This window comes from Triticum aestivum, chromosome 4D (assembly GCF_018294505.1).
Source record: "Triticum aestivum cultivar Chinese Spring chromosome 4D, IWGSC CS RefSeq v2.1, whole genome shotgun sequence".
NCBI lineage: Eukaryota > Viridiplantae > Streptophyta > Magnoliopsida > Poales > Poaceae > Triticum > Triticum aestivum.
Genome location: NC_057805.1, coordinates 241,442,696 through 241,470,584, shown reverse-complemented (window position 1 = coordinate 241,470,584; position 27,889 = coordinate 241,442,696). Strand labels below are relative to the sequence as shown.

At 43.2% G+C, this 27,889-nt stretch overlaps 1 protein-coding gene and 1 pseudogene across 1 annotated transcript; both read right to left on the bottom strand.

Moving 5' to 3' along the window:
* Positions 1 to 4,691: 4,691 nt before the first annotated feature.
* On the bottom strand, positions 4,692 to 5,496 carry LOC123097387 (ribosomal protein S7, mitochondrial-like). Its single transcript, XM_044519099.1, has one exon. The coding sequence runs from the start codon at positions 5,494 to 5,496 to the stop codon at positions 5,095 to 5,097; it is 402 nt and encodes a 133-aa protein (XP_044375034.1). The 3' UTR covers positions 4,692 to 5,094.
* Positions 5,497 to 21,267: 15,771 nt separating this feature from the next.
* LOC123096865 (uncharacterized) lies at positions 21,268 to 23,755 on the bottom strand (annotated as a pseudogene).
* Between the last annotated feature and the right edge of the window lie 4,134 nt (positions 23,756 to 27,889).

Below are 27,889 nucleotides of genomic sequence, written 5' to 3'. Positions count from 1 at the left end.
TTTATTATAATTAATCATTAATATTTTAAAAGCCCTGTACACAATCTCGATTTGACACAGCAACACTTTCCACCTCTCTTCCTTCCCTTGGATCAGATAGGAAATCCTCACTTTTCCAAGATAGAAGAGAAGTAAGCAACGGATTGAGCAACTAGCGCGAAAGCTATTGCGCGTTAGCGCATCCGTTTTCTTGCTTGATTTTTATACGATTTTTTGAGCAACTAGCGCGAAAGCCGTTGCGTGTTAGCGCATCCGCTTTCTTGCTTGATTTTTATACGATTTTCTGAAGTGATCTGTCCAACTAAGTAAAAAAGGACACTAGAGTGTGGCTACACGTGGTATAGGGCTGCTCGTCCTGCCTGGTGTCGAGGGAGCTAAAGTGGAACTCTCACATACATGTTCCTTAAGTTTTTAGCTCGCTAAATAATATAGTCCTCGTTGATGGATCGGCAAGTACTCCACGGTCAGCGGCTATCAGCTAACGTTATGGGCCGTTAGTGGTGGTTCATTGCCTATAGTGTTGTAATATTAAGAACGAGGTATATTGTCGTAACTATCAATAAGGTGCAGTTCATTGCCAATACTTATTGAACCGTGAAATAATTTTTCTCATATTTATCATAAGCTTCTGTTATTCTTTGATTAGTTATGCTATATTTTTGAATGGGACTCTATCCACTGGTGGAATATCAATACGGAATCCAAGTTTTGTGATAACCGTGTTGCTTACTTTCAGTGTTGTTTATTGTTCACAGCTGGATTGAGCTCAGTTGAGAGTGTCATGCTCTGTCAATATCTATTGCAGGAGTTGTCATTCTCTATTACTAGAGTTGTCAATCTCAGATGCAGGAGTTGTCAGTTGCAGCCATTCTCGCTGTGTCAAGCTTGTGACTTGCGTTGTATCAGGTTGGTAACAACTTGTATCTCGATAGGACTGAATGTAGCCATGAGTTGTCTTAGGTTAGTCTAATGTGCCAAAACGTTAGTCAAACCACCTAGGTTGTGTTTGTTCTGGAGAGTTCAGCTAGTCCGAGTGATCTGGGTTATCCTACGTTTTATCCAAGTTTCGATATTTTTTTTGACTATAGGGGTTTTGTAGTAGCCCAGCAGCATCCGTGTGACAGAGAGTCATATTAAGGATATAATAATGCTTTCCCCTTGAACCCCTTGCAGAAAAAGTAGGAAAATGGTCTGAAATTGTTGGATAAGTGGATTTGCAGTATCTCAACAATCAGAACAGCAAATATTCCATCATCCAAACTAAGCTTCCTCAGATCCTAACCCATTGGTCATTATCGAGCCTCGTGACTCCGGCTGTGTTGATATCTTCGTATTACCTGTTATCATTCTATCTATCTGGCTATTGCTTTATGTGTTGGTTGGTATTTCACTCAAAGAAGTTGTAGTAGAAGTGATTTCTTCCTCATTATCTCCATTTTGATTATCATTTGCATCTTGTGATGAATGAAGTGAACTTGAGCTCTCTAGTTCTATTTTCTCTTCGAAAGCATTTACTAGTATTCGATGAGATTCTGAAAGACCACAAAGACAAGTGATATGAACTGGTTTTGTATCCACCCACGTTCCTTCGTTATCTTCAACTCTTTGTCTTTTGGTAGAGGAAGGCATTCCCACTATAAATGATGATTCTTACTTTCGTACTGTTAATGTTTTCAATTGTACACAGAAGGGGTTTGTGACCACTACCATTTTAGTAAGGGATTTATCCTCACATTGTTGGAGCAACCATTCTTTGCTAACATGGCTCAGCCTAGCAATGCTGGGAATTTCTTGTCCCAGAATGCAAAAAAAAAATTGCCCGCCACTTTGTTGCTTTCAGCGGGTTTTCTAATGAAGTCAAGCCCTTTCTGGATGTCCGCTGCTGCACTATGCCGTGTCTTACCATAGACAAGAGGCATATACACCTTCTTCACCAACTTTCAGTTAAGGTGACGGCTAACGGCTTCCTTGACACTAGCTTTCAGATATTATGATGGAATCTCCTCTTTGAAGTCCTCTAATAGTGAGGAATATAGGTCATATACTTGATCCTCACCATCAACCCGTCAAAAGTTAGTACGCACTGCTAGATCCTGGAAATAGCTCATTATATGGTAAGCAGACGAGGATGCATCACATATATATGTGACATCCGCAACCTCAGATTTGGGTTTAGCATTTACCTGTTTCCTTCCATCCAACCTGGGAAGGGATCCCTCCATGTGCTCTCTATGACACTTGGCCTGATTGTTACCACCGGTATCTCTCCTCGCATGCAGTTGATGACCATCTCGCCCATGGCCTTTGTGAACACATACATGTCTTGCCAACCATAGGGTTTGGCCCTATGAATAAATAAATTGCACAAATCAAATACTTCATGTGTGTATTCGTACCTACAGACATGATAAAGTAAAAGGGAAATACTAGAATACCTCGACTACCTAACTCTTCCATTTCTTGAGTAACAGAAGCAGAGGCAGAAGAATGCCTTCTGGAGTCAAAAGCCAACTTGATCTCAGCCTCGATATCCAACATGGTATTCTGATGTGCCGAAAAATCTGAGGAACCTATCCCCTTTGTTATGGTATCCCCTAAGCAAAATGGCTTCTCTAGTATCAAACCTTGCCTCTGCCCATTCACATATGCTGTTTGGCCAAAAATATGACATGCAAACATACCGCTAAAGCTTCTTTGTAAGCTTTTGAGAATAATAGAAACAGGTTACCATTTGATTTCGACCACAAGAAACTCTTATTTGGCATTCTGACCTGTTGATACTTGCAAGAAGAGCTTCAGTCTTCGAAACCGCTGCGCGAAACTCATTATCCGGTATGGCCCCATGGTGTTGATGTCTAGTGCTACATCATACCTGCAAGTTGCAATACTTTTATTGCTATGGAATGTGAACTTACACATTTATTAATGGAAGCAATCCTTGGTGCAAGACTAGTGTAGCTTCACGAACCTCTCATCAAAAGTGGTATTTGCTGCAGAGTTTACGATAACATCCACTTCTTATGCGATCTCTTTGGCTAACTCAGGAGCAATGCCAATGTACGCTTTCGTGAAATTACCAACAACTAGAACCTGTTTGCTTAATACAAAGCTGTGGTAGTTTTTCCCATGGATATCCTGTAAACATCTGAACAACTCAGTATTACCTGTATTACAGACGGAAAATATGGTCATTTGCATGAAGAACAGAAAGTAGTCCGAAGTAATCATCATACCTCGTTCTTCAATCTTTTCATGGCTGCTTCATTGTCCTTGGCCTTGATCAACACGTATATTTTACCAACATCAGAATTTGTCCTTAAAATGGGATCGATAAGAACTGATGATCAGAATCATACAAAGTAGAATGGAATAACAAAGGAAGGAAGTTAGGTAGCTTAGAGCAAGACAAAGGCAGAATGGAAGAATAGCCTAAAAGTGGGGGGCCAGACAGAAAATGTCTCACTCAAACTAGCATTTGAAAATGCTACCCGCCCTTCCCCTATTTCTGCATTTCATTCTTCTATTCCTTCTGCTTGCTTTCTAGTTAAGCTCACTCAGCTACTGTCTTCTTTCTATAATTGGTCTCTAAGGCCAAGTAATCGATAAAGTATAATCCTCTTCCCAGCTCCGCCACCTCCTTTCTACTGAGTATGCTCTACTTGAAAGAACATATTTATCAATAAATAAGTGCATTACTATATTCACAGCTACAAACTAAGCCTAATTTCCAATATGTCATATGTATCACTTTGATGTTGTGGGATCACTGGCTTCTTGCTCAACGGATTTCGCTTCTACACTTGCCTTGAGAAGGGCGAAGCCTTCATGACTGGTACCGGTATCTGTTCAAGAAGTCAGTACTTATGCGGCACTGAACAAAGGGTGAGATCGATGAAATGCAATACATGTTTCAATATTTCCTATCTTCTTCCAGCCATCAAACTTGTTCAATTCGTTTTCTTGAGATCTGTGGAATAGTGATATCGTACTTGAATCTACATTCCCGGTATTTGAGGAAGAAGTAGAATCTTAGTCCTTTCGAATTTCTAAGTTGGGAATTTGATATCGACTAAATCAAGAAACTCGATTTCACTATGATATGACCACTAAACACTTTGATGCAACATTTCTTGTTTCCAGAAGATCTCGGATGGTTTCTGAAGCTTCCATGATCTTGTAAAAGAAAGAAACCCTTTCTATAAGTCATGAAGACGTGGACCAAAAGACTAATTAAGAAACTGCACAATCTTTTGATTGAATGAAAAACTCAAGCTGAGTAACTTGCTTGAATGATCGCTCCGGCTCTGGGCCGTCTGATCTTCGGGATGTAGAATAGGGGATCGCTTGCCAACCGTTATTTAGGACCAGTGAAAACCCACGCTTGGTAAAGGTGAAGTTCAGTTTGGAGATCTAACAATTCCTTATGTCGTGTATCCTCGATTGATGCAGCCTCAGATGCTTCAATTGTATATTTGAGTATTGAGCGAAAGGTTACAATACCTACAGGTTCTGTATTACAGGCCAATCCTACTCCACTAGTACCAATAGGCGGCATAGGGGAAAAATCACAACACCTAGGAATAGGAATCAACAACAGAAAAACTTTCTGAGAAATTACCCAGCAAGAAAACATATGCGTGTGGGCGCAACTGATTTCGCTCCCGTGCGCTCATCCCTTGCTTGTTCGTTCAGACTAGCACTCTTTCCCTCTCTTTGAAGTAGATTTCTCAGCTCCACGAGTCAAACGAAATAATGCGAAAGGCCCACTACTTCTTCATTCAAGGCTTATTGATTTGATTGATCCCCCTTTCGTATTCATTCGACCTGAGGTGAGGTTGGAAATAGAGTTTTCATAAAAAGAATGGTTCTTTTATGCAATTATGAACGGGCAGGCCTCTTGTGGATTCCTCCAACTCTATGAATGAAGGGGGGAGTATGAGGAAGGACGATTTTCTTTCTATATGAAGATGAAAAAAGGATCCGGGACAAACATTTCTTACTTTTGTTGAGTATGACTGAATGAGGAAGAGCTCCTTATGTGGTATCACTTTACCACCATCTGAAATGCACGAAACTCCGATTGGTGGAAGCCAGTCAATGAAGATTCTCCCTTCTCTTACGTGAAATTCCCCTCTTTTGGTAAGCATCGAGTATCTCAGCAAATGAACATTTCTCTAAGCTTATCCTGTAGCTTATACGTCGTTTGAAAGCTGCTCCAAGGATCCAACGAATAGCTAAGGTTTGTTGACGATCCCTGGCTACAATCCCAGGAACATCATAAATAGTACCAGCGACTCCTACTTTGACCACTTCGGATATTGGTTTTATATTATCTACGACGTCAACCATAAGTTTTATTACATTGCGTTCAGTTCGAGCTAGGCGGTGAAAAGTTTTATAAATAATAGCACGAACTCTCGTTCTTTTACCATTGATCATGCAAAAGTTTACCAATTTCTTGATCAATTCTTTTTGCTCACCATAAAAGTCGCCCATATAGCTGAGAATTTCCGAGCAATTGGAAGCCGCTTGCGATGACGAGGCCGATAAATTGATATTACGCGATCATTACTGTCCATCTTTTACAGCTCTGCTCCCGAAAAGAGAAAGGAAAGGAGACTGATCTTGACGTCGGCGTTGGTTTTTCCAACGAAAAACAAGAACATTCTTTCACGAACTTCCATGACAAAATAATAGTTGCCTTGTAACGCATACACTGGAGTGTTTGTCCCATCGACGAAGGCCACTATACGTGTTTTGTGAAGAGCAGCATTCTCTTATAACCAAACATCGCAAAGACAGAAAGGAGTATCTTGAACGTAAGGCTAATGGCTAGCATACTTCGCTGAACACTCACGATATTCAGCTAAAGCTGGATGCATATTATATTCTATTCTATTATATTATATCTTGCCTTGGTAGAGCGAAACTTTGAACCCAACACAAGAAACTCTCCCGGTTTAGCGATATTGATGGATTCCAGCCTAATTCCACTAGCCCTAAAAGCATTCTAAATATATAAAAGAGGGGGAATGGATTCTACAAGAAAAGGCGGGCAAAGGTAGTTCATGGGTCAATTCTTGGAGCATAGCTCATTTCTAAGTCCCCAACGCATCTCATGCTCGTGCAGTACGCGACCGGATCTTGCGGCCGGATAGAGCAATGGAATCACCGAGTCGTATGAAAAGAGGGCTCTTCTTTTTAATCTTAGCACAAAGGCTAGCTCCCCTGGGGGTTTTCATATTACAATCATTTTTATTACTTTCCTACCAATCCTGAACTAGCTATGACCCTTATAGCGAGCCTCGCTTTACTGTTTCAGATAGAAACATATGGCGCTCCTCAAGTCGATTGGATACTTTCTTTTTTATTGAATTAAGCTAAGCCGTGGACTTTCTCATGTGAAGAACTCCTTCTTATGAGCTCATGGTCTTGATCAATGCTATTTCAAGTTCACATCATATTATGAAATTAGTTCATTAATTCGTTTATTTTCCAAAGAAGAAGCCTTGCGCTACTCGGAAAGTACTGACTAGAGGGGGGCGTGTGGATCCACAGTCCTAGCCATTCTCACAACGGGATAATAAAGCGAACAAAGACCATGAGAAGAGATTACAACATCCAGACCGAAGCCTGTCAAGCCAACCTTCCCTCACTGCGAAAAAGCAACATCCGGCGTACTCATTGGCTTTGACCTCAGATTCATTACTTGCTAGAGAGGTAGTTTACATAACTGTCACCGCTCCAATGCGATAATCTTGTTAATCAGCAATGTAGCTAGCCTAAATAAGGAGTTTACAATCGCTTGACTATAAAGTAAAGAGCGGCTAATGGGAGATTGCTTGAGTAGGCTTAGTAAGGGATTACCCGCGGGCAGGGTGAAAGAGCTTTCATTAATAGTATGAACTGGTGGATCAGCAAGATAGCTAGAGCTCCTTAAAGGAAAGCAAAATCCAATTCTATATTATATCAAACTATAAAGAAAAGATGAGGAAGCTGCGCCTTTACTCGCTCGAATTAGAGGAAAAAGGGGATATGCAGCAGTAACAACTTTTCTTTCAATAGTAAGCAGGAAATGCGAATAAGAGAAGGCTAGAAGAAGCGATCCGCGCATTTCCTTATTTCACAACGGATTTGACTTGTTAGAGAAATCATTTCTTAGGTATGCTAGATTCTTTGAAAAAAGAGTAGGTTCTGCTATTTAAGACTTAGAGGAAGTGATTTCCGGGAACTAGCAGACCAAGCCAATCAACAAGGAAAGCCTATCAAGCAAGGAAGCCACCAAGCAGACCTTTAATAAGCATCTCTAGCGCAATCACTTCTCTATAGAAAGAAAAAACCTGCAGTCAAGACTAGTCACATTAGTGAAACAAGTGATTCACTGACATTCAATTCAAATAGAATGATGAGTCACAGCTGCGACAAGTTGCTCTAAGAGGAAGGAGTTGACTTACTTTCAATTCCTAATACAGCAAGAGCGGATTTTTTTTCATGTAGCATTTCTACCCCTATAGGATTTCCCATCTTAACCAAGAATGGGTGCCCACCTTGTACGTACCGAGAATGGGTGCAACCTACCCCATCTAAAGTAGCCTGAAATTCTTTCCTCTACAATCCAGAGCAGTCCGAACATGTACCACGATCTAGACGAACAAAGAATGTCGTACACTTGAGTGACCCCCTTTTTCTGTGACCACCACCAAATTCAAAAGAAGAGGTGAGATCAGCCTGAAAAAATTCTTTGTAGCTCTTAAAATATGGGCCAACCTCTCCATTAATATTGATACTCACTGCACCTCCTTCTACCACTTGTTTAATCCAACCTCTCCACTTCTCACTAAAGAAAATCCTTTTTAAGCAAAACCTCTTGTAGAAAATCCCAATTCACCCGGTCATATGCTTTTTCAAAGTCTAGCTTTAGTATGACCACCTCTTGTTTAGTCCTCCTAAAATATTTCATGGATAGTGACCACCCCATCTAAAATATTTCCGTTTTTCATAAATGTCGTCTGACTCTTACTCAACACCTTATCTGCAACTCTCTCAAGCCTATTTGTCAGTACTTTAGTCACAATTTTCTAACAAACATAATATAAACATATTGGCCGATATTGCTTGATAGTTGCAGCATCTTTCGTTTTAGGAATCAAAGTAACCACCCCATAATTAAGTCTTCTAAGTTGCAACTCCTCAGCATGCGGGCTATCAAGCATTCCTTTGACCATCTCTTTAACCATCTCCCAAAAATGTTCCTGAAAGATTACTGGTAAGCCATCTGGGCCAGGAGCTGTATTGGTTTTCATCTCTTTAACTACTAACTCTATTTCCTCCATAGGGAAAGGCTTAGTCAACTCTTCATTCTCTAGTTCTGATAGCATGTGCTCTATTGACCAAGGGGCTTCCACCAAGAGATATGTCCCCCCTGTCCTCTGAACCAAATAGTCTCTTATAGTAACTAGAAATGTGGTCTTGCAACTCTTTCTCATCTTGTATAAAATTTCCTTCATGTTCCAAAGAAGCAATATTACATTTTATGTGTCTTCCATTGGCAGCACTATGGAAGAATGAAGTATTTGCATCTCCCTCAAGTAACCACTGACAAACTAACTGACAATGTGGACTGCATGAGCAATGTCAGGCCAGGTCACAGTGAGGTACACAAGGCTGCCTACAAGATGACGATAGCGAGTGGTATCCCTCAAGAGGAGTACCATCACTAGGGCGCAATTGGAGATGGAGCTCCATGGGTGTAGCGGCAGTGTGTGTATCAGTAAGACCTGAGCGTGAGATCAAATCCTGAGCATAGTGATGCTGAGAGAGATAGTAACCATCATTAGTTTGATCAACCTCAATTCCCAGAAAATAACCTAGAGAAAATCAATCTGACATCTTGAATTGCTCACTCAACTTTTTCTTCACAACAACAATGTACTTCTGATCATCTCAAGTGATCAACATACCATCAACATAGAGAAGAAGCAAGGTACGACCGCGGTCAGATGTATGAGTGGAAAGTGCAGGGTCATGCTCACTAGAAGAGAAACCAGCAGCTTGAACCACAGAGCTGAACCGCTCAAACCAAACACGAGGTGGTTGCTTTTTTCCCATAGAGGGCCTTTCGAAGGCGACAAACATGACCATCAGGAATTTGAATACCCAGAGGTGGCTCCATATGGAGAAAACTCATGTAGATCACCATGAAGGAAAGCATTTTTGACATCCATTTGAGAGATTTGCCAAGATCGAGCTGCAGCCACAACAATCAGAGTACGAACATAAATTGAAACAACGCAACCGTACTATCTATTTACGATAATTTGATTGCTGACAAAACGACAACATCACGCTTCTCTTTCTTATTCTTATTTATATAACTGTCACTTTACCGGGCCGGAAAAGTGACACCGTCACGTCTCAGGGTCGTATGCCTGGAACAAGAAGGGTCGTCGTACAATTTCGGCGATTACAAAAAAGGAGGCGAGCTCCCTATCCCTCTTTGTCTTTCCACTTCCCTCATTCAGGAACAAACACTTCGCCAAATTCTTTTGAGTCCCAGATCGGTTTTTCCCCACTAACCAATTACGATACAACCACTGAACAAACTTGGTTGACGAACATGGTTTATGCGCCGCTAATCTAGCGGCTTGTCGAGCATTTGACAAACTCACACCATCCATTTCAAACGGGATTTGTCCCGTGGACACACGAGCAATCCAACCCGTCGGATTTCCTTTTCCTCTTCCCATTCGAACTTCTGCAGGTTTCCCCGTAATAGGAAGATCTGCGAAAACTCTTACCCATATCTTACAATTTCTTCGGAATTGTCCTCTCATAGCACGATGGAATTGTCCGATTGTAGCCCGACGCGCTGCTTCAATAGCTCGATATGAAAGACGACCAGCTCTACAACTTTTGGTGCCATATCTTCCAAAACCAAGTTGTGTACCATCCGGTTCGTGACCCCTACTACATATGCATTTAAAATATTTACTATTTCATACATTTCGGATATAGCACGTCCCTTCTTATTTTGACTATATGAGATCCGCACTTTGACACCTGAAATTCCGTTACGAGTAGATACTTCCGCAGGAGCATAATCGATTTTCTGGTTAAATACATTACAAGATGTTTTTCCATACTTTCCGCATTCAGTTCTAGCTATTTCCGCACCCCCTAATCGACTAGAACAACAAATACGTATCCCCTCCACCCCTTTTGGCATTATTAATGGAATATCCTTCACTATTTTACAAAAAATGGAACGAAATGAGATTGGATTGTTCCTCAGTTGAAAAGAGATGTCTTGAGCAATCAGAGAAACACTTTGATAAACAGATTTGATCTTTACCGACTCAATTAAGGTATTAGTATTTGTTCTATTAGACAAAAAATATCACATTTTTTGCACTTTGTTCAAATAAGAGTTGTACCCATACGGAATTATCCTCTTTCTCAGTATGATCTCTATCATCATCTCTATTCCCTTTATCAATTTTCCTCTCCTACCTAGGTCTATGAATTTCTCTATCAATTCCATTACCTTATCCTTACGCATGAGGTTCCTACATTTGATCCTAAATTGAGCTAGGAGTTGTTTCTGGGCATACTCAAAAAAGGGTTATTATACACCCCAACCCCATCCCTTGGAAAAAAGAAGGTAGCACCGAACAAAGGAAAGAGCGATATGGTGTTTTTTCTTGTTCCCACGAAGCGAAGATCATTCGATTGGCGAAAGAAGTGGATCAACCTCTTTTTGGCTCGGGCCAAACACTTTTTCTCGCTGGTAGAGCTATCTAAAAAAAGCGATGCGAGAGCGTATTCTCTTATCTAAGCTTCCTCCCTTCTCTCCCCCATCGTAGATGGTTCAGCCACACCCGGTGCCACGAAATGATTGAGAACTAGGACGGGGTCAAAATGCATTTTATTCTTAGTATTAAAAAAGTATTGCATGACCGAATAATTCAAGGAGGGGCGCACAACGGGGAGGGTCCTTTTTAGTAGATGACTCGTCGGGCCATTAGAGCGGGACTTCTTTGGTAAAAATAACTTGATTCTATTCCTTTTTAGTAAGGAGGCGGCATTTCCCATAAGGAAATGTATGCCATTTACAACCCCGGCGTATTGAGGCCGCTTGAAGGCCCCGCTCACCCGAAGTGATTTATCAAAATTCTTCTTTCTCGATGGTGATTGGTCATGGTATCCATAACGTTGCATCTTTTTCGGCCAAATCCAGATTTCGTTTTGCTTCTCCCGGTCGATCGACTCGACTCTTTGCTCTCCCCCCCCCCTGGCCTCTCACTTCGTTTCGTTCTTCCTCTGTACCCTCGCTTGAATGAAGACACCCGATCGGCCCGACTTTCCCAAATGTCGGCCACCAGCCCTTTTCCTGTAGTACGGGTCTTGATTTCTTGTCTTTTTTTTGTTTTAGTCGTGGTGATCGCCCGGGAAGAAAGAAATGAATGAATGTCCTTTTGGGAAAATGTAGAATAATACACCTACTGAGATAAAAGCCAAGGGCGAGTTTCGTAGGTGGACGTATCGAACTAAAATAAGATCTAAGATTGACATCTTGATACAATGATTTACCATAATAATAAATAGAGTCAATGGTGAGACAGCCGTGGGAAGAGCCGCTTCTTTTTTGCGGCGGGGGCTTCCATTCAGCAGCGCAGACTAGATACACGTGCTCTCTGAACCATGCTAGTCACCCATCACACGGCTCTCAAACGAAACCTGTGGTGGATCCCGGGGGACAAAGCAAAGTCAAAGCGCTTGATCCTGTGCCCCATACTTTGAGATCTTCCTCCCCGCCGATCAAGCAGCAACGGCGCTCATGATAGGCTTAGCTTAAGCTGCTAACATTCGGTTCAGATAAGTAAAGTCCCTTGGGTCGGTTCGCTCAGGTGGTCTTCCCTTATTTTCCCTAACGTTCAGAGTTGTTCTGGATTGAGAAAGGAGCACCGCCGAGTCCACTAGGGGCGCCCTGATTGAATAAGAAATGGACAGCTAAGGTCAGGCTTGCGTGAAAAAAGAAGATAATAAGTTAGATGTACACACCTGAGGTTGGTAAGAACTGAGGGACAATGCCCCCCTCATTGGGCCCATCAGCGAAAGCAACTGCTACTTAATCGTAGGTTTGCTTTCGTGCAAGGCCCCCGCTGCTAGTACAGGCGGTTGTCATTTTCAAGTAAACGCCCCGCCCCCTTTCTTTGCCCGCCGGCCGCCTAGCTCGTTATTTTTTGAGATCTGGATAGAGTCTTGCTTCGGGAAGGGGGAAGCATGGATTCGATAGATCTATCGAATCCATGCTGCAAGCAGCAAGCGTAGGCTAAAAAGGCAATAGTCTAACATTGGGGTAGGGTACGTCAAAACAACCGGGGGCCCCTCCGGGGTCAGTACAAAAGTACTATATTCTTTCCACTTACTTTCATTGGCCAGCTGCCTTTTGTAGCATGCGTACTCTGATCCTCTTCTATGAATCTACAACTCTCTTTGCTGAGCGAGACTTCATCTATATCCCTCAAAGTGGATTTGGATTCCCATTTCTTCTTTGAATGACAGCTTCAACTAGGCTCCACCTTAGAGAGGGTTTTCGGTTTGAATCAAGATAGGGTCAGGGGCGCGTCGGAACGGTGGCTGCTTAGTCTCATCCGAGAGTCCAATCTCTTTGTATTGTGCTTGATTTTGTGTCTTTGAATAAAAAAGAAAGAAGGGGGTCGATTTAGGCTCCTTCCCTTCCACTGCATAGCTGCACTATCAGGTACTACGAGCCCTCTGCCCCACGCATCTAACTAGCTCGCGTGGTTCACCGGTTCCACCAAAAACTCTCATTTGTTGAAGCGGAGCATAGTGTGGCGTCGAGCAAGAAAGGTCTCTTTTTTGGTTTATTCACTGATCTGAAATGAAACTTAGCACTTGTTTTTTTATTGATTCCAGGGGCTAGGCGTTCGCAGAATCAGTCTATCCGAACCGCAGACGCACTTTTCATATCAGTGACGGCCTCTCCAGCAGAGCTGGGCGCCGGGGCCCTGGATGCGCTAGCGATCGGCACATTAGGGGAGAACTTGCCCGGGTTTCTCGGCTGGTATCCTTATCCTCGCGTTCATGATATCTACATTCAACTGTGCCCTGGAGACACGGTCGAAGCACGCCCGCCCCGTGTGCGTCTTTCACGACATGCTCTGGTCCCGGGTTTCTTCTTGTGGTCTTCTAGCGTTAGAAGAAGTTGTGCCCGTCCCGGACATCTGCAACGTCCTCTCATGCCTTTTTTTGGGGGACAAACAAAGATCAGGAAAAGACGGACCGAACCCATTCTGTGACTTTCGTGGTCGCCCTCACTGAACCGACTTGGATCTGAACTACGATTCAGATCAAGTCTTACCGAAATTGGATTTCCTTTTCGTGCCACATGTAGCTTAGACTTTACTTTTTCCCCTTTCCGCCCTTTCCTCTATTTGTTCGATTGGGTCTTTGTTTTATTCTAATTCTAAACCCATTGTCGTCCATAGTTTCCTTGTCGACGCGAAGGGGCCAGCAGCCCCGAAACCGAAGTCTGAGATCAGAACTCATACCGCGGTTGTGTCTTGAAGGCCGCATGCAAGTTCTTCAATATTTAGAGAGTATGTGTTAGTACGAGATTGCGCTATCAACTTATTTCATCTTTCTCGATGATTAGGACAAATTGTATCCCTTAGGAACCGTACATGCACCTTTGTTTGGATGCCGATCTAATATTGTTACAATACGATATACTTGAAGGCCACACGCAATTGACTCACCTACATTTTATGTTCCCACCCTTTTGAAGAAAAAGCCTCTGCCTCTGGGGAAGTGCTCACATCAACTCCAATTTGGATGGAGCTTCTCGATGGGTTAGAGCGTTTGCGAACCAAAAAGCGGAAAACCCCATCCTCCAAAGTAGTGAAGTGAGCCAGTACAATAAGACAATAGGTCTCATAGGCCAAGCCTGCTATCAGGCAGTGAGTAGGAATCAATCCTGAAAGAGAGAAGGTCTAGTGCTCTCAGAAAATATTTGATTCGCCAAAAAATTGGCTTTATCAGACCAATCCATGTTCAGAAGCCTTCCATCAGAAGTCAGTGGTCTATGCTGCTTTCCTTGACTTTGAGTTGGATCTCATTCTTCTTCCCGGCAAAAAAAGAGGGTAGACTTCATCCGAGACACATGGGTTCTTTTGCTTCCTTCAAAGAACTCGTCTTTGAGACTCTAAAAAGAAGGGCATAGTATCCCAGCCACCTAGACCACCTAAAAGGAAGGAATTGGTATTTAGCTTTGAGTGATCCAATAATTGGTGAATGGGTTCAGTAAGCTAGAAGGACAGGGCCCCTCCCGACCTGGGAAATTCACAGTAGGAAAGACTGGCGCCGATCAGTGAAAGCGAACCCTTCAGTACATCGCGTTCAGCCCTCCCTCAAAATCCCATTTGTTTTATTGAGGAATCACTCTTGATCCTCTAAAGGCTCTTCTCCGTCTATAACTGAAAGTACATCTGTCTCTCGTGGAAGCGCTTTAGAGTGCCTAGAAGATCCACCAAAGGGGGGTGCCAATGCTGTCCCAAGACCAGATCACGGTAGGTAGCTGCTTTAAAGAGGTTGGGAGACAGACTGGTGAACAATCTTCTTCTTGTTTTCTCCGACCTAGAGCACTCCTTTTTCAATCGTACGAAGAAATTCCATGAAAAACCCAGCTATCACTCCTATGAGACGGCTAACTCCCAACTCCCAATACATTCTTTAGAGTCGACCAAAGGACTCGTTGGTTTGGACATAGTTTCTTTGTTCCTGTGTGTCTGTTTTTCTCTCCCCTTTTTTCACTTAGTTTAGTTGGAATGGAAAGAGAACTTCCTTCAGTTTTTCTTTTTTTTTGTTGCCTGGTTCGGTCTCTCCGAGTGGAATAAGTGGGTCCTTCTTCTTTTTCCTGACTGATGAAGGTCGAGACTAAAGATCGAATCAAGCGGATTCTGGATTCCTATGTTCGTACCAACTCAAATGATTGATGAATTGGATCTTGAGTATGCTCACTTCGCTACTCAGCAAGGGTGAAAGAATGACAAAGAGACTGACATCACAGAGGATGGGAAGGACCCAATCGCCTGCCTCTTTCTTGGTCCACCCCCCTGGTGGGTACTTTATAGCTCACAACACGAGATAGGCAGATATGTGACATAGAAAAATTGCTTTCATTGACAACAAGACTCTCTTCCTGATTGGGATTGGTTTGTGCAGGAGCTCCTTCCCTATGAGACTCTTGCTTCCCTTTGAAAGAGGTAGACCCCTACTTCAATTGTCATCTGACGACTCTTCCCCAGCTGTGGACTCAGACCTCTCACAACCAAAAAAATAAAATCAAAATCAAACGAATCTGAATATAACCAATCTATCGCCTTTGATGACTCGTTGACAGCCTCCTCAACCCAAGCTTCCATCTCCTGCTCCAGACATCAGCGCTTGCTCGCGCCAATCCATGAAAGGTGGATGAAGGTGAGTTTGACTACGAACTCGAGGATGCTGGGAACGATCTCTTTTTGGGGAATCACTCCCGTCGAGAGGCCCTCTTCCTCCCTTTTTCTGAATCTGGGAAAGAGGCAAAAGAGAAGTCCAGAGAGACCTCGACTCTTTCAGGGAAAGGAGGGAGATCGAATGCTAGATGGAGTCCCTGTCGAATGGAATGGACATCATTGGGGACAACTGTGTAAGACTTAATTTACTATAAAATTGGACGGAAAAACTACTAAAAAGATCACAAGAAACCCAGCTCAAAGTGAATGGAGAGAGAACCCCTGCGCCTTGGAAGGATCTGAAGTTGTTCGAACACTCATAGACAAGTGAACTCCAATCCAGGATCCCTCGAAAAGTGATGTGAACTAGCCAGGTAGAACAGTCAGGTTAGGAAAAGAGTCTTTCATGTCAAGGTGAACATAGACAGACAAGGTTAGTTTGTTTTCCTTAATTCTCAGAGAAAAGACTCATTGCTGGAACCGAGAACACTGGCGATTGCTTTCTTTCTGACCTTCAGCCGAGAAATTCCATACCTTCCACCGACTTCTTTTGTGTGTGGCCAGAACGTGATGTTTTCCAATGCCGAGTACTTTTCTTAACAATGTATGAAGCCTGTAAAACCGAAATCGTTCCAAATCCACGACCTTGACGATCGAGGAAAAAGGGTATGTATTATAATGGTGTGAGCCTTCTTTCTTTTTGGCCTTAGATTATCATAAGCCCATCTTTCTTCAGACTACTTTATTGTAGGGAAAGGGAAAAATGGAGAATATCTTTAAGAACCATAGAAAGAATTTCACTTGGAGCAACAGGGGTCAGGTCACACTACATGAATATCATAATTCTCTTTTTTTAATTGATACTGATTAGCTGTAAATCAATTTGATTTTGTTATGCCATTAAGGAAACACTATTTGGGATACAATACACATTTTAGAACCGTTCACTACTAACAAATAGAAAATATCAAAATAACAAATAATATAGTTAATGGTTCCAATTTTTCCTAAATTTGGCAGTCTGTGAGTGGAAATCCTTTCTCTTTTCAATAGAAAGAGAAGGTATTTAAAAAATGTGTGTTTTGAGATACAATCAATCGAAGAGAACAAAAACTGGGTCCAATAAAAAAACATGAATGAATTTATTAAAAGGGATTGGAAAGGGATATGTACAAAGGGATTCCACGATCTAAAAAATCAAAAAGGGTTTAACAATCCCCTCCTACGAATAAAAAATAGTAAAATAATGTGGATGAATAAGATTTTTCTTGATTTTGGATCGGATTTGGTGGCATGGCCAAGCGGTAAGGCAGGGGACTGCAAATCCTTTAACCCCAGTTCAAATCTGGGTGTCGCTTGACCAAAAAAAATACTTAGGATTTCTTATTGTACTGATTGAACTCGACAAATTCTTGCCCTGCATAAGCAAAGGAAAAGAACTAGGCCTGTCGATACTGGATTTTACCATAGTTCAAGTTCTAAAAAAGACTGACAATATCTTCTTAAAAATAGGGCTCTGATAGGGTTCTGGGTAGTGGCCCAAACCGATACCAATAGGGATGAGGGATATATACTTATGAATTTCATAATTGATTCTATTCCGCAATTCGTAACTACGAAAGTAAGAGGTCGGAAATATTGGTATCCAAAGGTCCCTAAAGGACATTCCTTTTTTGCTCCTACGGTTCAAGAAGAGATTATACGAAAGACTATCAAGACTTCCTAATTATCTGACACTACCTACACTAAAGTAAGGTCGACTGACTCTGTCTGGAATTATATTGGATAGGTTGATGGTAAATTTAGGAGTTGTGGAAAGAAGAGACTTTCTTTCCATACTTACAAGAGACTCTGAGTACTCAAACATTCAATCAGGATGGTCGGTTAGCTCTTATCTTTTAGAATAACTTAGTAAAAAAAGTAAAATTAATAAATAAATATAATCTCCTAACTCGGTAGCCCATGATGTTCCAGTGCTTAGTTTTGGATTTTTTCAGGCAAGAAAGCAAAGAAGAAGGGAGGATTCTCTATTACCAACTCCCCCCATTATCCTGTCCTCATTGGTCATTCATCTTTCCCGATCTAGTGCCATCGTTCTTCAAGGTGCCGGAGGGTTTGAAGCATACCTACTACCCCTCCCCTGAGCTTAGTTCAGAGTTGCCTCAGCGCGCTCGAGTAATAACTGGGAAAATCAAGGCTGGACAGGTCTTCGAGCCAACTTCAGGAAGAAATGCAAGTGAAAGAGAATGCTCTCGAGGGCGCAGGAGTCTTTTTCTGTCTTTCTTATTTGAAATCCAAATTGCAATGCCTCAACTTGATAAATTGACTTATTTCTCACAATTCTTCTGGTTATGTCTTCTCCTCTTTGTTGGAAGATGAGTACACATCGGGTAATCCGCCCACGAGAGCCCAATCACAAGAGCCTCATACAGAAAGAAATCAGCCCATAGCCCAATATCGAGACCACAATCTATTATTCAAACCATAAAGGATCCGTCTTTCATTGTCCAATCTTCTCGATCGAACATATTGACATCAATACTCCTTTCCATGGCCATTCACGGCCCGCGAACATCAACCACTCGTGCCTGAGATTAATATCCAATCAAAAACCAGACTTCCAAGATCGATCTCACTCAGACCCTTTTGAATGTAGCGGATAACAACAGAGTGGGGCTATCGAATTGATATGTATTCGAATTGATATGTATTCGAATCTTAGGAGCTGGTAATCACTGATATGCTCATATTGGTGACGTTATTGTTCCTGTAATCAAAGAAGCAGTGCCCAAAATGCCTCTAGAAAGATCAGAAAGAAGTAAGACGAGCTGTAATTGTACGTACATGTAAAGAACTCAAACGTGACAACGGTATGATAATACGATACGATGACAGTTGTCATTGATCAAGAAGGAAGTCCAAAAGGAACTCGAGTTTTTGGTGCGATCGCTTGGGAATTGAGACTTATGAATTTTACTAAAAGAGTCTCATGAGCTCCTGAGGTATTAAAAATACTAGTAGTAGAGATTATGATATAGTAGGGTATCAGAATATAGATCAATTAGTAGATTGTGTCTGACGCGTATACATGAAAAAAAGAATAATTAGATAATAATAATAAGAATAAGAATTCGAATCTTAATAAAAGGAAGGGTTCGAATAGCATCTACTAATATTACCTGAACAATGAAAGAAAGAGATAGAGGTTACCTGCAGAACTTCAATAAAACAAAGAGAAATATCAATCATTCATTAGTTAAAATATAACTAACATTCTCTTTTCCTCTTGGTATAGTTTGCACTTCAAATATTAAGCGAAGAAACATCTTCTGGGTTCATTAGTGGATTAATATTAGACACTATCTTTAATAAGTTAATTAATATTAAGAGGAAAAGATAGAGGATGCTCTTCCAAAGATCAATAAATATGAGTTTGCTTAAATATTTTACGTTATCAATATCTGTGCAATCCATTATCTTTGGTATTCTTCTATATTTAGATCATATTATATAGCTATTTCACAAGTTTTATTTACATACCTCAGTCATGTTATTTTTCTAGCCTTCAATCAGAATAGCCTCTCCACCGGTTCCGAAGATTCTTTCGGCATCAATGTGCTTTTGGAATCTTCCTATGAAACAAATAACATTCTGGAACAGTTTAGGACAGATCAGGCCTCAGTAGAAAGCGAGCTTTTTTCGCGTATAGCCACCTCGAAGCCCAATTAGCGCACGGGCTGCCCCCTCAACTCACCCTGACGAGTACACAAACTTGTTCAGGGAGCATTTAGACGGTGCAGTTAGTATTGACCACTACCTCCAAGTCCATAATTCACAAATTGATGAAGTCCACATAATGGAGCTCAAAAGCCGATTACCAAATCTACTATTTTAGCATCTTGAAACCGCACATAAGAAATATTATGAATGAATCACCGTACAATAACATACGAGAGACAGCTTTCTATTTTGTCGAACAACAAGTCAAACCCAGTGAACAATTCAATTGAAATGAACATTCTAGAGTTTTTTCCACTATATTCGTGATATTTAACAAAATTGAATAAATTCTTCACGATTTCAAGAGTTCCGGGATAACTTCACTGATATCGATTTTTGCCTAAGCACGGTCTCTAGGTTAGTTCAAAGTGTAATACAACGAACTATCGATACAATGAAAACGAGTCAAGATGGATACATAAAACGGAGACATCATGGATTACCAAAATTGGGACGATGATAGGACATTGCACTTTCTTTCGCAATATTTCTAATCATGACTCAACCACTAGGAAAGGGGATTGCTTACTCTCACCCACATTTTCGCTTATCGTTAGTCAAGTGAGGATTCCATTCGAAGTAACGTAATAGGAGCACCATCTTCAAAACTTCTCGGGATCCGGAGTTTTTCAATAAAAGGTCCCATCCTTCAATATCATGATTGGGTCAACCAGGCCAGATCATAAGTGAAATAATTTGATCGGGTCGACCAGGTCAGGCCTGATCATGAGTGAATAGAAAATCGAAAACGTACATAGCTATTCCCGCGGAAATACTTTGTTTAATTCTACCACTTCTACTAGGAGTAGTCTTTTTAGTGTTAGCTGAACATAAAGTAATGGCTTTTGTGCAACGTCGAAAGGTCCTGATGTAGTGGGATCGTTCGGATTGTTACAACCTCTAGCATATGGTTTGAAATTGATTCTAAAAGAACCTATTTCACCAAGTAGTGCTAATTTCTCCCTTTTTTGAATGGCTCCAGTGGCTACATTTATGTTAAGTCTGATCGCTTGGGCCGTTGTACCTTTTGATTATGGTATGGTATTGTCAGATCCGAACATAGGGCTACTTTATTTGTTTGCCATATCTTCGCTAGGTGTTTATGGAATAATTATAGCAGGTTGGTCTAGTAAGACGGGGGGCGGCCGTTCGGTCGCCTATGATATACGGACCAATTGGTCAAAAATGGGTTTGTGCCACAGGTGTTGAACGATCTACTCTACACAGGTGTGGGCTTATCGGGCTAGGGCTCATAAACCCTTTCTTTCATTCATCAAGGGATCGGTCACTTTTCCGGGCCGGGATCGAGAAGTGGAAGTCATAAAAAAGAGATGTTTCTCTTCGCACCTCATATCAAGAGGAAAGGTAGCTTGTCAAGATGGTCTCACTATTGGAAATTCTAGCTTTTTTTTTTTCACCGACTCTTCTTCTTTCTCAACGCTACTAAGGACCTGACGGTTCGCCTACTTGATGCATGAAACAACATGAGAAAGGGTTCTAAAATAAAATGCTAGAAAGTCTACCACAGTACAGTCAAAGTCAGCAGCTGAGTTTGCCTAGCCTCGCCTACTCATTTTTGTAGGCGAGCGAGTTAGCGAGGAGGCTTAGGGATAAGAGAGTGTCGGTGCGTACGTAGCCTTCATCTACTACGCTACACAAAGTCACTTAGCTCGATGTTAATTAAGAGAGTAAAGGAGGAATACCCTACATACAAGAACCACAGTTCGCTTACAAAGGTATAACCTTTAGCTCCCCGGGGCTAAGCTGATTCGCACCACTGATAGTTAATTAAGATTCCATTTCAAAGGCGCTACTTTGTTTCGCAAGCCTTTGTCATTGTCAGTCAACTAAGGTTGGCCCTCGGCCCCCTGCGAATCCGTAAATCAGAGAGCATGCCGCAAAAAAAGGATGGTCCCCTATGCATTTCATTCTTTCCGGAACGCAAAGAATTAAAGTACCTGACCCCCCATCATGGTGAACCTCTCCTTGTGATCGGGATGAGGTAGATCCCCCCAGCCGGGGGGCGGATCGAATCGGAGTTTCCTTAGGTGGCCACCGACCTACAGTTCTCCTTAAACTTCTGTGCTTGGTGGAAAAGAAGCGAACAAAGGTACGCTCGCTTGCTGCCTTGTTCTTTGCCGCGGACTGGGATCGCTCACCAGCTAGGCCCTCTAGAAAAAAGTTGGAGCAACATTGTATGAGAACATATTACCCATCTTCGGGGACAAGGGGCGGAACGACCTCTCGATCTACTTACTGCAGCCCAGGACGGGCGTCGTCGTCAAGTCGTGACTTCATGTTTTGATCTCCCCTACGCCTAGGACGTTGTCTGGGCCAAGAGCCATAGTTAGTTGCTGTTTCCATTTGGTTCTTCCTTCTCATTGTTGATTCCGGCAAGACCCAGCCCGATGATGATGTCTGCTAGTTGGTAGTGAGAGGACTCTTAGTACCCGCAAAAAAGGGCGCTGGTGAAAAAAACAATCATTTGATTTAGTTTCTTGGTCTCCCTTAGCAGCGGGAAAGGAGTCTATCTATCTACCTAGCTTTGGTATATTTCCCCCAACGCAATTCAAAAACGTAAATTCCACGAATCCCTGAGGTGGATATGTCCGACGACTCAGCAGCAGTGCGGAATTGAGTTTCTGGTCCGGTGGATCTGATCTATAGTTAGGGGGCAATACATACCAAAAGGTTCGATGAAGGAAGGCGCAGTATATAACCGACCCACCCATAGCCGGTCTAACTGCTGAGAGAGAAAAGTGCTTTTCTTTCCCTAAGAGTCCTCGAGTACACACAACTATTGCGGATCCTTTGCGAGATCAAGATTTTTGATTCATAATTTAGAATCAATCCATGTTAGGTCAACATCGAGATAGATTCCTAGGTTGACGTTACCATTGGATTGACCCTCACTCAGGCCTCTGATTCCAAGGAGTTGATTCGGCAAGTTCCCCGTGCTACCCCATGGGAAGTCTAATCGGATCAATTGGTGGTTCCGTATTGAGTAAGCTTAGAAAGCATACGCCTTCATTCTTTTCCTCCTCTGATCTTAGAAAGCATACTAAACTTCACTCCAATCTTTCCCCATTAGCAACAAGAGCAGCTCTATCTATCGGCCCTTGATGAGTAAGCTTAGCTATACCGCTTAGGTTGCAAAGCAGCTAGCTCCCTTCTAATGCGTTATTGCTTGGAGCCTTCTCGCTTAGTAAGCCGCCTTTGGACCTTCCTCCTTCTTACTCTGTTTGGTATTCGCTCGCGGTTTTGTTTCCAGGTTCTTTCGTTCTTGGCTGGCTCTCTCTATTGTTGTTTGTAGATCGTGCGTCCTGCGCATTGATCCGGCAGCGAGACCCGCCCTGGTTGTAAAGCGAAGCGAGCCGTCCTTCCTTTCATTCGTTGCTTTGTCTTCGGTTTGTTTTTAAGCTCGACCTTCTATCGGGACTGTGGTGACGAACCTTACTCCCCTCGGTCAAGTGGTTGGCCCGTCTATCCAATAAGTTATTAAGTGAATGGGAATCCTATAGTTTGACCAACCTGGGAAGAGTAGTCAGAGCCAATTCGCTAATATGGAGCTGTTTATATCGGCTTTCTTTCCTAACCAACAGGAAAAGAGAGACATGCGAGTTCGACTCTCGTTCTATCCATGTTCAGCAGTCCCTTTCCATCTTGGTACTGTTGATGGCAGTTGTGACGCCCGGATAACTAAGCTACAGTAAACCTACGCTAATGATGCTACGTCACCTGTGTTACTGTTACCCCGCGTTAGATAAAAAACGTTTCGGAATCTAATTAGAATTTTTGACAAACAATAAAAGTTTTCAATTATCAAAGTAAAAATACTCAAAATGTTTCCAATATTTTCTAGACATTTTTCCTGTTGAACCAAAATCATTTGGCTCACCAAATATTCCCTAGTAAATTATGAAGTGGCCCAACTTATGTGGAGCATTTAAATTCAAAAATAATTTTGATGGATTTGAAACAACCCCCAAACCTTGTGGGCAATCTCCATAATAATGACTTATAATTATGTGACAAGTTTCATGTTTAACAAAACTCATTTCATAGCTTAGAATAATAGAAAACCAAGACTATAAAAGAAAACCGAAAAATTTTCCTAACAAGCTATTGTGCGGATGGGCTCTATGTAGCTACAGTGCTTCGGCCCAGCCCACAAAGGCTTTTCCCCAACCTCTATACAGTGCAGAGGAGGCCACGGTGTTGTGCACGCACGCTCGGCCGTCCATGCGCCGATGCCCCTCGTGTCGATCATCCGCTCATCCTGGAGATGCATAAGAGCCCTCTCGACCCCGTTGACGAACCCTAGCCGCTTCATACCTCCCCATCGCCTCTCTCTCTCGATCTGAACCATGCCCAAGCTCTGCCGTCGACATGTTGCCGTCGATGCCGCGGCCACCGTCCTCCCCGCGCCGCGAGAAGACGTCCAGGAGGACCGCCATCGATGACTCCTTCTTCGCCTAGCACCATGACAAGTCGGGCCGCCCCGTACGCTCGGCATCGAGCTATTCCTCGCCTTCGGCGTCGCATCTCGTCGTCGGTTGCCACTGCTCCGGGCCACCGCCGACCTCCCAACCTCGTCCACAAGCACCATGGTGAGCACCTCTACCGATCCCCTCGCTTTCCCCTTTCGATCTGTGCCGTTTTCCACCACACTTGTGTTCATCCGTGGTCGACATGGCTGCAGCTCCGCTGAGGTGCTCGCGTCATGCGCTCACCGAGCCAACGCGCGCGCTCGGCCGCCCCTGACCGCATCGCGCCCTGCCGCCCTCCGGCTGCGCCCCGCGCACTCCCGTTGCTGCTGTGATGTTGCTCTGCATACTGCTAGTAGTGCTACTGCCGCTGCTCTGCGTGCCCGCTTGCTGCTTGCCACAGCTGTTGCCGCTCCTACCTGCTGCGAGCGCTCCCCTACTACCGCTGCTCGCCCGCGCATGCGCCCGCTGCCGCCGCTTGCTACTGCTAGCCACGGCCATGGCTATGGCCGTGTGTGTGTGTGTAGAGTGGGTGTCGTGTGTGTATGTGCGTGTGTGTGCACAGCCCTAGCTGGCTGTGCCACCGGCCGGTCCCTGGCTTAATTAATCTAGGATTAATTAGGACTAGTTTAGGTAGGAACCTAACTTAGTGCTAATTAGTCTTTATAAACAATGACATGTGGCCCCCTAGTTTAAATTAAGTTAGACAAAGTAATCTACACCTATGACAATGACATGTGGGCCAAACCTACCCCTTTCGACTAGTCAAATTGACTTGGTCAATTCGGATTAAATCAAAATAAAATAAAACCAGGAATAAAAAAACCAATAAAAATTTCAAAATTAATATAAAATAATCTGTAACTCGGATGAAAATACTTTGTACATGAAAGTTGCTCAGAACGACGAGACGAATCCGAATATGCGGTCCGTTTGTCCGCCACGCGCACCTAGCATAGCAAACATGCACATTTTTCCTCCGGTTCATTTGTCCAAAAATGCGAAACACTGGGAATACTTTCCCGGATGTTTCCCCCCTTCGCCGGTATCACCTAGTACTGCGTTAGGTCACCTCTAGCACCGCGTATTGTCATGTTATGCTTTGTGATCCTTTTATTGCTCCGTTATTTATTGTGTTCCCCCTCCGTTATTTCTTTCCGGTAGACCCTAACACCGCTGCTTGTACCCCTGTGATCGACTACATCGATGACGAACCCTTCTTGCCAGAGCAACCAGGTAAGCCCCCCCCCTTGATCACCATATATCGCCTATTCTTCTCTATACTGCTTGCATTAAAACAGTGTAGCATGTTACTGCTTTCGGTTAATCCTATTCTGTTGCATAGCCTGTCATTGTTGCTACAATTGTTGATAACTTTACCTGCTATCCTAATGCTTAGTATTGGATGCTAGTGTTCCATCAGTGGCCCTACACTCTTTTCCGTCTGCCATGCTATACTACTGGGCCGTGATCACTTCGGGAGGTGATCACGGGCATATGCTATATAATTTATACTGTTACATTACTTATGACACAGTTCGGACATGGGGGCTGAAGGGGCAGGTGGCTCCATCCCGGGAGAGGTGGGCCTGGGTTCCCGACGGCCCCCGACTGTTACTTTGTGGCGAAGCGACAGGGCAGGTTGAGACCACCTAGGAGAGAGGTGGGCCCGGCCCTGGTCGGCGTCCGCGGTTACTTTAAAATAACACGCTTAACAAGATCTTGGTATTTGATCTGAGTCTGGCCACTGGCCTATACGCACTAACCAGCTACGCGGGAACAGTTATGGGCACCCGACGTCGTGGTATCAGCCGAAGCCTTCGTGACGTCAGCGACTGAGCGGCGTGCGCCGGGTTGGACTGGAACGCCTGCTCTTGTATAAGGGAGGCTATGTCTGCTCACCGACCGCGTACGCAACATGCAGGTGTGCAATGAGCGATGGGCCCAGACCCCTGCGCGCATAGGATTTAGACCGGCATGCTGACCTCTCTTTTGTGCCTAGGTGGGGCTGCGACGTGTTAATCTTCCGAGGCCGGGCATGACCCAGGAAAGTGTTTCCGGCCAAATGGGATTGAGCGTGTTGGGTAATGTGGTGCACCCCTGCAGGGAAGTTTATCTATTTGAATAGTCATGATCTTCGGTAACAGGACGACTTGGAGTTGTGCCTTGACCTTATGACAACTAGAACCGGATACTTAATAAAACACACCCTTCCAAGTGCCAGATACCACCCAGTGATTGCTCTCTCACAGGTCGACAAGGAGAGGATCGTTGGGTTAGGATTATGCTATGCGATGATAATTGGTGAACTTACCATCTACTCTCTTCTACATGCTACAAGATGGAGGCTGCCAGAAGCGTAGTTTTCGATATGACTAGCTATCTCCCTCTTATTCTGGCATTCTGCAGTTTAGTCCACTGATATTGCCTCTTTACACATCCATGCATATGTAGTGTAGATCCTTGCTTGCGAGTACTTTGGATGAGTACTCACAGTTGCGTTTCTCCCTCTTTTCCCCCTTTCCCTTCTACCTGGTTGTCGCAACCAGATGCTGGAGCCCATGAGCCAGATGCCACCGTCGATGACGACCCCTGCTACACCGAGGGTGCCTACTACTACGTGCAAGCCGCTGACGACGACCAGGAGTAGTTTAGGAGGATCCCAGGCAGGAGGCCTGCGCCTCTTTCGATCTGTATCCCAGTTTGTGCTAGCCATCTTGTGGCAACTTGTTTAACTTATGTCTGTACTCAGATATTGTTGCTGCCGCTGACTCGTCTATGATCGAGCACTTGTATTCGAGCCCTCGAGGCCCCTGGCTTGTATTATGATGCTTGTATGCCTTATTTTTGTTTTAGAGTGGTGTTGTGATATCTTCCCGTGAGTCCCTGGTCTTGATCGTACACGTTTGCATGCATGATTAGTGTACGATTGAATCGGGGGCGTCACAAGTTGGTATCATAGCCGAATGCATGTTGGAATCCCCTTCCACACTCCTTGGCCGAAGTCGAGTCTAGACATTGTAAAACTTTTACTAACATGGTTGTGTGGTTTACGGGCCCACGTTGCCATTGGGTGGTAGTAGGATCTTTTATTCCTCGTCTATACTCTGGGACTCTGATCTCTTTTTTATTCGGGTTAAATGATTTTTCTAAAAAAAACTAACTTTAGGTTCTCGAAAATACTTTCTCCCGGAGAGCCCCTTCAGTCCAGATGATCGCCGGCTGCACCAGAAGATTTCAAAGAGACTCTCTGATATTCTGTCGGGACCTTGTGCCCGTTGCTTTTGCAATTCCCTACCATCAAAATATCCCTATGGATAAATGCTTACACCTGTCGTTCTTGCTTTTATTCACAGTCGAGCTTGTTATTACAAGATACCCCGAGAATACTTTGTGCTACTGCCTTGTAGTTCCTTGCCGCAGAAATACCCCTACGGATAATTCCTCGCACTTATCGAGCCTCTTCTTATTCCCAGTTGTTTAGGTGTTTCGAAATACAATTTGGTCTTCCGAAAATCCTGAGTAGCCTATTGCTCTTGAAATTCTTGCTTGCTTGCCTTATGGTTAATCCCATAAGTCTCGTAATCTTATTGGCATCCCTTGCCATTATCATTTTGATTCCATTGATTCAATATGTTGCTAATGCTCGCGATCCTCAATCAGATCCTAGAATTCATCCTTCTAGCTCAGAAGTCATTTTAAACATGAGCTGGATCTCGGCCAACCAACTTGCCATCGATTGTACCCCTAAGCTTACTCAACTTATCCATCCTTAATCAGAGCGTTTGCTTCTGATCCCTTGACATGGAATTCATAATTCCTGTGCAATTAAGCTTTGGATTAGTCAGTTGTTTCTATAATCTGATCTCCTTGCATTCCTTCTTCCTCTAGTTGAGTACCGATGCTCAGATCAGATCCCTTGAGGACCATTGGATTCTTTTGTTGGATTTTATGCGACGTATTCAATCACTTTGGAAGTTCTTTCCCTAATACAAAATGCCATTGGTAAATCCTATTCTTTGATTTTGGCCAACCATACTCTGCTTATGAACTGGTGATATTTATTCTTGAAGCTTGTGTCATATGTTCCTAAGATGCCTCGAT

Bases quoted from the DNA above. Each gene is read 5' to 3' on its own strand.
- LOC123097387 (XM_044519099.1), bottom strand. From the start codon at position 5,496: ATGGGCGACTTTTATGGTGAGCAAAAAGAATTGATCAAGAAATTGGTA.